The sequence below is a fragment of the Zonotrichia leucophrys genome, chromosome 5, assembly GCF_028769735.1.
Source record: "Zonotrichia leucophrys gambelii isolate GWCS_2022_RI chromosome 5, RI_Zleu_2.0, whole genome shotgun sequence".
Classification (NCBI taxonomy): domain Eukaryota; kingdom Metazoa; phylum Chordata; class Aves; order Passeriformes; family Passerellidae; genus Zonotrichia; species Zonotrichia leucophrys.
Genome location: NC_088175.1, coordinates 1108379 through 1121341, shown reverse-complemented (window position 1 = coordinate 1121341; position 12963 = coordinate 1108379). Strand labels below are relative to the sequence as shown.

Genomic DNA, 12963 nt, shown 5'->3' with positions numbered 1-12963 from the left:
CTGTATAAATCCAGCAGCAAACTCTTGAACTTTTTGGTAACTTGCTCAAGGTAAACAGGGAAGCAGAAGGAAAATGATAATTCAATTGTAGAATTTGGATCAAAAATCACAGTCCTCCAGAACAGAGCTTTTCAGGGAGTTAAGTCATAATGGTATCTTTAATGAAAGCTGGATAACCAACTCGTGTGGAATTCCTATGAAAATGGACTTCCTACAAAGTCCTGGTGGTGTGTGAGTGTTTCTTTTCATGCTGGACAGTTACAGTTTGAGCAGCGTGCCTTAGTGCAGTGACACTGGAGTGAGATGTGTGCTCAGGGCAGGAGCAGGGCAGCAGGGGAAGGGGACAGAGGGCTGACAGGGACAGGATGCTCCCAGATCCCACCACACTGTCAGGAAAGGTTCATTCAGCAGTAAACAGGGAGAACACTTGCCAACAGACACTGCCTTTAGCTGCCAGTGCTTAGCTGTTTAATTAAACAGCTCTTGAAGTAATGAAACATTACTATTAAATATGCAGTACTTTAACCTGTAATCATCAGAATTACCTGACCCAACAGCTGCATTTCATTGGAAGCAGAGCTGATCATTCCATCCAAACTAAGCTTTGAAGTCCTTAAAACCCTCATCAGTGTTATGTGTAAATGGTTCTTTTGGGCCCTAATCTGTGATTCTTTAATTCATTAATTACTTTGGGAGAGTTTAATGTGTGTACACAGATACTATTAACTTTTGTTTCTCAGGTAAGTTGTTTCCATTTCACCCAAAGGCTTTCAAAGGTCACCAAAGTCCAAACCAGTCTCACTAGGTGGGAGGTATGTTAGCAAGAGGTACTTTGGACTTCAGGCTACCTTCATCTACTCATATCTTACACCCAAGATAAGCTACTGCACACCCTATGTAAGTGATTTCTGGGGAATTACAGCTGCAGTTAATTGTAACTACTTTCAGGTAAAGGAAGGAATTATATCATCATAAATACTACTTCAAAAATTCCTTTACGCTTTAACAAATCATCACTGTTGATGATTAAAACATCAATAAAATCTGTATCTAAGAACAGTAATTGTACTGTGCCCTGAAGAAGGCCTGGCTTGACTACTGCTGTAGTCAGGAAACCTGGAAGGTAACTCTGTTATTCTCCTCAGTTTACATTTTCACATAATTAGCATGTTCTATATACAGGAGAAATCGCTGTATTTACCCACAGTTTATTCTTTACAACAAAGAATAAATCACAGAATGATTTGGGTGGGAAGGGACCTTAAAACCCATCTAGTTCCAACCTCCTGCCATGGGCAGGGACACCTTTCACTATCCCAGGTTGCTCCAAGCTCCATCCAAGCTGGCCTTGGACACTTCCAGGGCTGGGTTATCCACAGCTGCTCTGGGAAACCTGTGCCAGTGCCTCACAATCATTAATTTCCTCATCATTTCTAATATAGTGTCTCAACATTTTATAAAGCCAGCAAGTTGGTAAAGAAAGCATGCAAGAAGAGCACTAAGAAAACACTTAGAAAGCTGTTTATTCTAGAAGCTTGGACTCCAAATTAGCTCTAGAATCCAACTGTGTGTTCCTGGAGTCTAAAGAGACCAAAACCAAAAAGTTTACCTGAGTACTTGGCGGGGGGGGGGGAACATTAGTAAAACAGAAATTTTTAAAAAGCAACTGAAAGGTGAACTAGGTTTTGCAAACTGGCATCTGCATTTAGCAAAGCTCTTACAAGGCCAGAGCAATTACTGCTCCTTTTCTGTGCCTTGTTCAGTGACTTTAGGAGGCTTGGGGGATTTTGTTAGGTTATATTTCCCCTACAGTAAACCAATACAGCTCCAGCAGTTCATCACAGTAATCAAATTATTATTATACATACTAAATGTTGTTATTATGCATACTAAAAAATGTTAGAATCGAGATTTTTAGGTGAAACATGGCTCAGTTAAATCCACAGCTGCTGTTACTAAGCTAAGAGATGATCAAGGACAGGGTGGATGGGGCTCTGAGCAACCTGATCTCATGGACAGCCCATGACAGGGGTGTGGGAACAAGGTGATCTTTAAAGTCCCTTCCAACCCAAGCCATTCTGACTCCAGTGGGTTCATGACCATAAATCATATGGGGCACTTCAGTCTTCCTTCTCTTCTAAACACAGATTTTATTTTGAAAACTTTCTGCCTTTTTAGTGCACTGAAGAGGACCTGACAGATCCAAAGAGGTCAGGCTCCTCCAAAACACAGCCCAGAGAGCAGCAGAACACCTCTGACCTGTCTCTTGGAGGTGCAAAGGGATAATCCCCCCCAGGCCAGCTCAGAGTCTGGTGGGGCAGTTCAAAAGTAGAAGCCAGCTGCACTTTTCACCTGCCTGCAAGACTCCCACAGAAACTCCACATCAATCCATGCAGGGCTAAAGCAGGAGGGAGGCCCTAAACAGCAGGGGCTTAACCCAACTTCACTATTTAAACCTCCTAACTGCTGACACAGGAAGAAATGCCATAGAAAGAATGCCAGCCCAGACACAGCAGGCAGGGAGGAGCTCTGCTGCTTTTAGCCATTAAAAATGCATTAAAAATGTTCACTAGTGAAAATGTTCTCTGCATGGAGTTTCAGCTGCAGCTGCCTGCCCCACCTTCTCCTCTCTGTGTAGCTTCTACTCAAAACTTTATCAAGTGTGCAACTATCTTCTGCTGCCAGTGCCTTATCATTTTTTGTTAATAGTGTCCTTTTAGTTTCATAGAGTTGTGGCAGTTTGGAAAGTGCTCCTTTCAGTGAAACAGTAATTTTGGAGAACAGGCTATGCTTACATACTATGACATTGATTTCAAAACAGTGCAATGAAAACAAAAAGTTTACAACATAAAACCAAAGTAACTCCTGTGACACTCCATGGCTGATTACTTATATTGAGATAAGTTTTGTAAAAATGGTTTGGAGAATGCACAGAATATCTTGACCATATTTACACAACACAGGGTTACCAGTAGCATTGTGTTTTATGACAGCAAAATAAGGAAAGTCACTGGGTCAACAGCACAAAAATGTGGAATAACTTTCATCAAGTACCAGCTTAATTTTCTAATCATGGAATTTTGTGATAGAAATCCATCTCAGACCAATAACCCTTGTCAATTTTACCTTTTCCTGCTTTCCTGTGTTACCTTGATAAAGCTTCCAGAGACAAGCCTTTAAGCTGTTCATAAAGATGAATTCTTTCTGCTCTAAAGTAAAACAAAGATGCTGCCTCCTTGCTGCCAGGTTTGCTCACTGCTGTGATTACAGGTTGAGAAGTGTAAGGTCTTTGGCGAGTGGTACAACACTGTCTGGGAGACTTCAGGACTGAACAGGCTCAAAGAATGAATGCAGAGATGTTACAATCAAAAGAAGGAAGCAGTAGTTTCCAATCAACTCTAAGTTAAAAAGGGAACACGGATGAACAATAACCACTAACAAAAATATAAATTATCTCATTTCTCTCAGATAACACACTCCCCAAGGGGGCCTGGTCCACATATAGTTTATTGATGTAAGAAAACAATACAGTTAGTGTTAGATCCAACCACAAAGAGCAAAAAGAATGAGTGAATGAAGGTTTTGTACAGTACATATAGGAAAATAAGATGTTTGTGACAACTATATATTTCTAAATAAAAAGGCTTCTAAATATATTCAAGTTATTGAAATCTACATGAAAACATATGGATGTTAATAGCAACAAGGTGCATAAAACCAAAACATCAAAATATTGAGCAACTCAATGATGTACTAGATAAAAGTTTGCTAACAATGCAAGATGTTTTACAATCTGCTTGAAATATCACCTATACCACACAGGGTAAGCTGAACATTTAGATTTAAGATCATACACAATATTAGCATTAACTTCAACAACTACAGGCAGGGATTTTTTTTTAAGCTGGCAAAGTGACTACTTTAAGAACATCAAACTTTCTCTAAATTGAGAACGTATCCAAAGAAAATGCTGCTAGCCCTTTCCAGATAAAGCCTTTCCTTTGACTAACCACACCCACTGAAGTCAAAAGCATAAGACAGCATTTAAGAACAATTTATATTACAACGTGACTAAAATAATGACATAATCCAGGTTTAAACATGTTTTCATAGGCAAACAAAAGATTCTTCTTAAAAACTAGTTTTTATAAATGCAGAATATATTGCATGAGGAACTGCTGGTATTTTTTAAGAAAATATATTGTGCGATTGTGGCTACAATGCACCGCTGCAAAGCATTGTTGTTTCTTATAAAAACTATTAACATAAAAAACTTACTTGAACATAAAGAGTAAGAGAGCACAAGTCTTCCAACTACCTATGAAAAGCAGGATGGAAGTATTGCCAGTTTTTCCTGTGTTGACATTTTACTAATGATAAGTTTTGGTGACCAACTCCCCAGCCAAAAAATAAATATTTTTTTTTTAATCAGGTGCATATTTCAAAGCTGCTATTGCAAGTGTGTTTTAAATGTAATGGACTTAAAAGTGTATGTACCAAAGAATTATAAAAATGCACTAGAGTTTGAGTTATTGTTACATAAAGAACATATTAAAAAGACTGTCAAAATAAGTAGAAAGGGGATCAAAACTGAACTAACTGAATTAGTGCAGTACTGTAGCCAGGCTTCTAAAATCAGATATAGAAAATATAAATAGACTGCTTTAGGTGATGATTCACCAGTGTCCAAAAAAGGAGCAAGTTTTGTGAAAGCTCAGTTAACTTGATCCAGAGCTCTGAGCAGTTCTTCCCCCTGTAGCAGGTTTCTGTTGCCCTGTATGGGAGCGTTTACTTCGCAGTCGTAACTCGTGAGTTGGGGGAGTCCACTCTCATCCATCGACTGCCCTAGAAGTTTACTTGCTATGTCTAAAGAGGGAGGGGAAGGAGAAAAATGCACTTTATTCACCATGCTTAACCTCTCCTAGAGCTGTTCACAAGGAGCTATGTTTGGATACTTTTGGAGTCTCTGTTCTCTTTCACACAGCCCCCTCCACCCCCTCTGCCTAGGGAAGGAAGATACCAACCAGTTGATAGTAGAATGATTGTCTTTTGCTCCACTCCACTGTGACCATTTGTTTTGCATCCCTTTACACGTTTCCAAGCAAGTGATGCATTTCCTCCACGGTCACCTGTCTGCTGGAATAAAGACCCCTAGAAAGAAATAAAATTAATCTCCTTTAGTGAATATTATAGCTTTATAACCCTCCACATCCCTCTTCCAAATGAACAGTTCCTGTCACTAAGTACTAATATGGCATTGTTACAATTTAAAGTGGATTTGGTTCAGAATTTCCAAGTACATTGACTTGAAAATTATTTAACAGAAGACTGAATCAGGTTTCAAGACCTGACTTCCCTTAGAGAAAACAATTACAAAATCCTGGTTATCATCAGGTACCAGGCTCAAGATTAGCGTGTACATGTACACAAACACACCCATTTAATTACCACTGCTCTGGGGTGAGTAAGCATCAGGTTTTCACTGCAGTCTCTAATGGCTTTCTGCACTGGAATTAACAGTGTAGGCAGGAGAGTCAGGAGCCTCAGCAGGTCGATTCTATCTACACATTTAGGATGTAAATTCTGCTTGCACTCCAGTTATTGCCACCAAGCCACCCAACCAAGCCTTGTGAAAAATACAGTGCTACACCAGCCTAGTGCAGATATGGCTCCTTAGCATATAGTTTTGACAGCAGAACAGAAGATATGGAGATTAGGAAGCTGTAAAGGATTCATGTAATTGGGATAAGGAAGAAGAAGCTGCCACTGAAACAGATGGGATGGAAAGAAAAAGCACCATCTTAGTATCAAGTCTGCTGGCAAAAGTACTTGAATCTGCAAAGTTTGGTCTTGTTAGTGACACTGACTGCTGCAAAAAGAGGAGAAGGTATTTCACAACACTGCCATTTCCCTCAAAATAGTGAGGAACATGTGTTTTCAGGTTGTAAAACACCTGTGTAAGTCAAGGAGCAGCTGTATAGTAGAAGTTATAGTTAACTCAGAGCTGCAGTTCATAGTAAGATTAGTCACCTACATTGCTGCTGATGATTTTTTACCAAGAATGCATTCCAGCCCTACATGTTAAGAAAGATTTGGCTTGTAACTGTTCCAGTGTAATGATTTATATAATTATTTTATAACCTCACTATAGCACAATATTTTATCATCTTACTATATCTTGTCCTTGTCTAATTCTCCAGTTTTCTAGGAAGCTAAAGTAATATTTTACTTTGGTCTTCACTTATTTTCACTCTTGCAAAATACATCCCACTTCCCTAGAGCTAAAAATTTGTGGCAAGTGTTTGTACAGCCCTAGAACAGCATGTATTCTAAGCCTGGATTTAACATAATTTTTCTTCTGCTTGTGTGAAAGGCCTGTATATCCTCCCAGAAATCCATTGTGGAGAGAGAAGCCAAACAACAAAAGCATTTCTTAAAATAACTTCACTAAGACCCAGCTTCATGGAAATTCAGCTTCTGACTCTGAGAAACCATCACAATATTTGTAACACTTTTGTCAGATACAGACAAAAGAAAAAGTTTAGCAAAAGATGAAGTCTGAACCTGTAAGCATGAAACTGGCACTAAGCACAGAAGCCTGAACACTATTCCAGCAGTTCACACTGAACTGCTTGTGTTCTGTGCATTCAATAACATTCCATGCTGTTTTGAATATTTTATCAGCAAAGCTATGAGCTGTAGCACCCTTGCATGAGAAAAGGGCAGTGGAAAGCAATAACCTTTCTTGCAGAGCTGTGAATTCTTACAGGGCTTCTGGAAGCAGCAGAAAAATGTGCATGGAAGTGCAAAGCATTTAACAAATGAAAACAACTATATAGAAATGGCATAGAAAAACTGATTTGTCTTATGCCCAGACTGGAAAGCTAGAACAGGAGTAAGGAGAGTTGAGAGGAAAAATTATCCTGCACTGTAAGATAGGGTAGATGACTACAACGAGGAGGTGGCCCAGCAGAGAAACAAAGAAGCTCAAAGGCTACACTGCAGTAGAGGAATTAAAACTAAGACTTCTTAAAACTTGACAAGTGGGAATTTGCAGTGAAGATGAGAGAGAACAGTGTGCAATGGCAAAGCTCAAGGTTTCAAAATACCGAGAATTGACAGTGAGAGACAAAGATTATGGAGACAAGGAGCCCTTGCAGAAAATAACAAGCTGGACAACCCCTATCAAGTGACACAAATCTAGGACAGTCTATAAAGTTTCTTTCGAATAGCTGGGACAGATGGGGATGAGCTACTCCCAAGTGCCCACACTAATACTAGAGAGAGCATGCATGAAGGGAGTGGCAGTAATAGACATTAGCTAGGTTATTATAGGAGCTCTCTTCCCTCACAGTTCAGATGGTCTTATCTGATTAAACAAAGGAATCTCAGACCCAATGGAAAAATAAAAGCATAGGAAGAAGCATAAGAACACTAATCTTCAGTGTTGACAAATATGAAAACGGAGTTTGAATTCAAAAGTTAAATAAATAGAGCAATTACACATTTAAATGTGATGTCTTACACTTGTGCATATTCTACTGTGCACAAAGAAGAAACACATATGTTCACAGAAGAATATCTTCTACCTAATCAAGAAATGCACATGGGTGTAGAGGGCACTTTTGAAAAGTTGACAGTAAGAGAGAACTAAAAGTGGAGCATCTGCATATGTATATCTATTAAAATTTCACTGTCAATTATCTCTCATCCCAAGATTCCAGTGCTTACCAACAGTTTAACTCAGAAGTCTGCACTGATGCCTCATTTCAGAAATTGCAAGGTTAAAAGTGAATATTTTAAAATGGTAAAACAAAACTCACAATTCCAACTGCCTGAAAAAGTGAACCATCATGTTCCATTTTTCGTTTTCTCTGAGCATTATGCAAAGCTAGCATCTTTGGATTTAGTTCTTCATCCAGTGCAGTAGATCTAAGAAAAATTGATTCAGGCTGTTAAGACGTTTCTACTTTCCTTGAGCCATTCTTCTTTCGTGGACACTTTTATATACAACATCACAGAACTGAATTTACGAGCTCCACTACTTTTTGTTCATAAATTGACTTATTTCAACAATCATTTTCTATGAGCATAGCAAATATTAGCCTTTAATCTTGCTGTGAAGCTCAGAACGAGTTTTAACAAAAATTTTTAAATCTGCAGAAATAAAAGCATAAAAGTTCAGCAGTTCACTATCAACAGAAAAAAGGGAAGGAAGGGTGAGGGAAAGTCTATTCTGAATATTTCTATGTACAGATAAATCTTTTACATATCACAAATCTCATGGTTGACTTAATATAGTTTTCTATTGTGATAACTAAGTACTACAGGCACCACGGATCATCACAAAACACATTTAGTTTGAAAAGCAATATCTATTGCTTGTAGATATCTGTACATCTGATATCTGCAGCACAGACTGTAGTTGCCTCTTACCTCTAACACAGTGGACAAGGAAAGCACCAGAAAAATGTGTAACTACCTGAATTGCCTGCATTTTTATAAAGGCTGCACACCAGGTACAAGAGCAGAACAGAATTTTTACATGAGGTGCTTAGGTAAAGGCTACCATGAAATTACCTTTAGGGGAGTTTACTATTAAAGGACTCATTTGACATGTCCAAATTTAAATGTCTGTGAAGAAAGCTGAGGATGAACACACAACACACAACAGAATTTATATCTAATTCCTCCAACAGACATCAGAGCTTAGGCTGCACTTTTAAAATACCTTTCATTGAGAGTGACTGTTAGCAAGCTGGGTGCTCCTGGAGAAGGCTTTTCCCCCTGCTCCACCGTGCCCTTCCCTGCCCTGATGGGCGAGGCAGTTCGACTCCTGCTCCCCGCGTAGGGCGAGGCGGGGGCGCTGCCGGGCTCGGGGCCCCCGCGCGGGGGCGAGGAGGGGACCACGATCGGCTTCACCTCATCCCCGTGCTCTGCTGGCTTCAGCTTCACCTCCTCGGGGCTGGCCCCGCCTGCCTGGCCCTGCTGCTGCTGCTGGAACAGGGGGATGCTGCTGCCTGCACTCTGTGAGCTGGAGGAGCTGCTGCTCTCCAGCGGGGACAGCTGATCGAAGGAGCGCAGCTGGAAGTCGTCGTCCATGGGGATGTAAGGAGCCAACATCTCTAAATCTAAATCGGTTTCCTGGAATGGACAAGAGGGGGAACTTAGTGTGGAAGAAACCTCAGTGATGACTTCATCAAGGCTTTTCCTGTTACCAAATCCTTACAAAAATTTCTTATTTTATGTTTTAATCAAAATATTACATAAAAAGGGAAGGAGGTACCTGAAAACATTCTAAAAAGAAGTACATTCAAAATTCTTTATCATCTTATTCTAAGTTACTGTACATTACCTGAGTAGAGAATGGATTTTTTGCTTCTGTATCTATGGCAAAGAGTTTCTCCACTAATTCCAGTTTGAATTCACTGGCCATATCATTATCCACATCAAAGCAGTAGTCGTTGGGACTACTGGGCTGTGAAAACATTTTGAACAGTTTTAGGTTTCTGTCACTGCATTACTTGGCATTGTTACCTACAGATTCTCTGCAAAATGTTCTAATGTAGAAACTAACCCCAAGCTGTAGCTGCACAAAATTAAAATGGGAAAGGAAAACTCTTACATTTATCTGTATACACTCAAATTTACCCCACCAGGGAAGCACTTGCTTAACTGAAACCTGGAAGTAGCCTCTACAGTAATTCACTGCAAATACTTGGCTGTTTAGGGAAGCTGTGTCGGAACTAACTGAACAAAAAAGACCAACCCCAAGCTCTCCTTATTTCTGTCAGATAGTATTGCAGACATTTGCAAGACTCACTTTAATGAAAAGATATGACAATTTCTCAGTTTCCTCAGATCATGGTGTGAGCTTAAGTCATAAGGTAGAAATAATTTCCAATTCCTGTCCTGGCTGCATCCTTTAACAGATCTGCCCCACAAGGCCCAACAGCACATCCATTTCAATGACAGCATATCCAAATGACAAAACTCACCTCAGGTGAACTTTGGCTGGTACTTGCATCAGAAGGGCTGGTTGGTTGTTCTTGCACCTGAGGCATGGTAAAAGAAAGTTCGAGTGGCTCTGTGTTTGGCTCCAGCTTTGATACAACTTCTCTATTGAGTGCAGGATCAGCATTGCTACGAAGTGGCTTTGTAGTTTCAGAGGCAGGTAGTGGGGACATTGCCATATTTATATTCTGCAATTTCTCACTGGATGAGGGGAGCATTACATCGTTATACAAAGGAACTTCATCACATTGTTGTTCATCAGACTCTATAAAAATTAAAAGAAACCATCAACCTAAGTAACAGTACTGTGTGTGTCTATGGACCTCATTAAATTGAAACAGCAGCTGAAGTACCACTTGGCAAGTGGTACTGGGAGGTTATTTTACGAAATCTATAAAAAGTAACTTTGCTAATTAACATGCTCTCCAATTTAAACACACACCCACCATTACTGCTGAAATCTAGAGAGATAATTGTGTCTCCAGCAGCTGGGGCTAGCACAGTTAAAGCATCTGGTTCCTGTTTAAGTTTTTCAAATAGGCTGTTGGTATCATCCAGGTCATCTTTACTGAATATTTTGGTCATTTTCATGTCAGGAGACTCCACTGGTTTCAGCATACACTCAGTTTGTCCCAGGGAAAAAATTAAGTCCTTCTGAACAATTCCACTGTCAGACAGAGAAGAAGATGACGGTTAAAGAACAGCTAAAAGGAATAAGTTCTGGCCTCATAGCTTTGTAGGTTGAAACCCACCCACTCTCCCCACCCAAAACCCCCAAACCAAAACAAACAAAAAACACCCCACCACACATATCCCACAAAATTACCAGGATAAGAGCTTTAAGAATTTATTTTGTTACTCATTCTTTCCTCAAAAGTAACAGACAAAGCAAACACTAATTGTGGTGCAATTATTAAAAAGCAAAAAACATAAACATGCTTTTCTGAATGAACTGAAGAAGGAAAAGTTGTTTTAAAAAAAGGAAAAAGTTAGATATTTCCTAAACTGCTTTTCTTTATTTTAAATGAATGTGCAATACCTTGATAGACTTATATTGGGACATTCATTGAAGTTTTGAAAAACTAATTTAGGACCATTAAACATTTGCAGAAGAATATTCAACCAGTCTGCCCTGAGCTGAAGCTTTCAACTAAAAGAGGAGTTCTGAGGAAGAAAAAGATAGATGGGATTGAGAATGACACCACTACTGCTGCTCTGACTCCATGACAAAGTTATTGGTGGAATTAACTGCTCCAGACGTGGGACAAAGATTAGAGAGCTGTCTAGAATGCAAATGCTCAAGTGCTTCCAATCATAGAGAAGAGGCTGGTTCTACACTCATTTACCTGCAGATATCATCTACTGACATTATTAGACCAAAAAAGCATTTTGTTCTCAAATACAATTTCTAATCCTAGGCCTGGCAGTATTCTAAGAAAAATTTAACTGGTAGGGAAGAGTACCATCATAACACACTCAGCAGGGAAGTGTGCCATCAGAATCTGACTTGGTCTTCACTAAAAATGATGACAAAGAACAGTGAAGTCCACTCAACTTACCTCAACACATAGTTCACACACACTATGCACTGTGGCTGAGAATTCTTAGTGTTGTATATAACAGTTGCTTGAGTTTCAACCCAGACATAGCCACCTTGTTTGGCCAGCATTCTGTACTGTCCTGTTGTCACCTGCCCTTTTGTGAACACTGAAAGCAGAAAGAACACCAGCTTCAATTACAGGCAGAAAAACCCCGCAAGAACTGTTTGAGGTCAGTATTCATTGCAGATTCCTATCTGCAACTAAAAGAAAGCCCTTGTTCTTCTGCTGCTTTCCCCCAGGGCTGTCTCTCATCTCCTGTAGTTTGAGGGCTTTAAGTTCAGTTTTCACTTACTGTCATGGTGTGTTTTGGTCAGATGATCAGAATCCAGTGCGTGATAGTACTCATAGATTGAGCGACCCAGGAGCTCCTCTGGCTCATACCCCATCAACTCTGTAATTCTTTAAAACAAGGGAAAAAATTGCTATGTGAAAGCAAACACTGGCCAGCACAAATACCAGAGCATTTGGATGCTTGCACATCTAGAAAAAGCTTAAGAATCACTTCCACAGATATTAGCAGCAAATCTGGCTTACTGGGACTTTTAGTTTTGAAATAAATTGCTATTTTGATGCCTCTTTAAAAGAGAAATTTCAGCAGGCATAGGATTTTACTTCTCACTGAGTATTTATAAATCATGTAGCAGGGATAGGATTAAACAAATCCCTTCTTTTTAGACATGTTTGTCTTTTTGCTTCAAGGTAGACCAGCTACTTACAGACCAGCTTAGGCAAACGTGAGAATTTAACAAAATAATAAAGATACACTTCAACAGCTTTAATCCTGCAACTAAGAGGAATTAGAAATCAGATTTACTCTTCCCACTCAAGCACTGCCAGCTTTTAAGGCAAATGGGATTTCTTTAGTCTCTAGAGGGCAGTGCTAACCAGGGAAGTGCTTCTATTTTGCCCCATTCTAGATGCAGGAAGTGACCAAAGAAGTACCTTTTGTGTGACACCATCAGTCCTAGAAAGGTTGTTACTGCAGAGGTCAGAAATTACCATGTATCAACCTCTGCCTGCATCTAACTGCAACAACTAACTAGAAATTCACTTTTGTTATAAAATAAAGGAAGCAAATGACACCAAATTAAAAACAAAAAAAAAAAAAAAAAAAAAGAAACCAACCCCAAACAAAAAAACTTGAGCTATTTCCTTCATTTGCATTTATCAAATTTATCAAGCTAAGTTCCCAGAGGACAGGAAAATCAGTCTGATGTGTCTGACTACACCCCTGATTTGCACCAGAACACAAAATCTCATTTTTCAACAGCAGATGTATTGCATTAAAAGTACAGCTGAACATCTGGGGTTTTTTTGACAGAAGAAAGCAGACACTGATCCCCTGAGG

At 39.5% G+C, this 12963-nt stretch overlaps 1 protein-coding gene across 1 annotated transcript in view; it reads right to left on the bottom strand.

Annotated features, from left to right (window-relative positions):
* Positions 1–3489: 3489 nt before the first annotated feature.
* HIF1A (hypoxia inducible factor 1 subunit alpha) overlaps positions 3490–12963 on the bottom strand; it is a 31640-nt gene continuing 22166 nt past the window's right edge. The window contains exons 7-15 of the mRNA XM_064713456.1: positions 11908–12014; positions 11574–11721; positions 10461–10681; positions 9999–10279; positions 9356–9478; positions 8732–9144; positions 7824–7932; positions 5025–5151; positions 3490–4866 (exon numbers count right to left, since the gene is read on the bottom strand). Coding sequence (XP_064569526.1) covers positions 4715–4866; positions 5025–5151; positions 7824–7932; positions 8732–9144; positions 9356–9478; positions 9999–10279; positions 10461–10681; positions 11574–11721; positions 11908–12014 — 1681 coding nt within the window. The 3' untranslated portion in view covers positions 3490–4714. The remainder of the gene's footprint in view (positions 4867–5024; positions 5152–7823; positions 7933–8731; positions 9145–9355; positions 9479–9998; positions 10280–10460; positions 10682–11573; positions 11722–11907; positions 12015–12963) is intronic.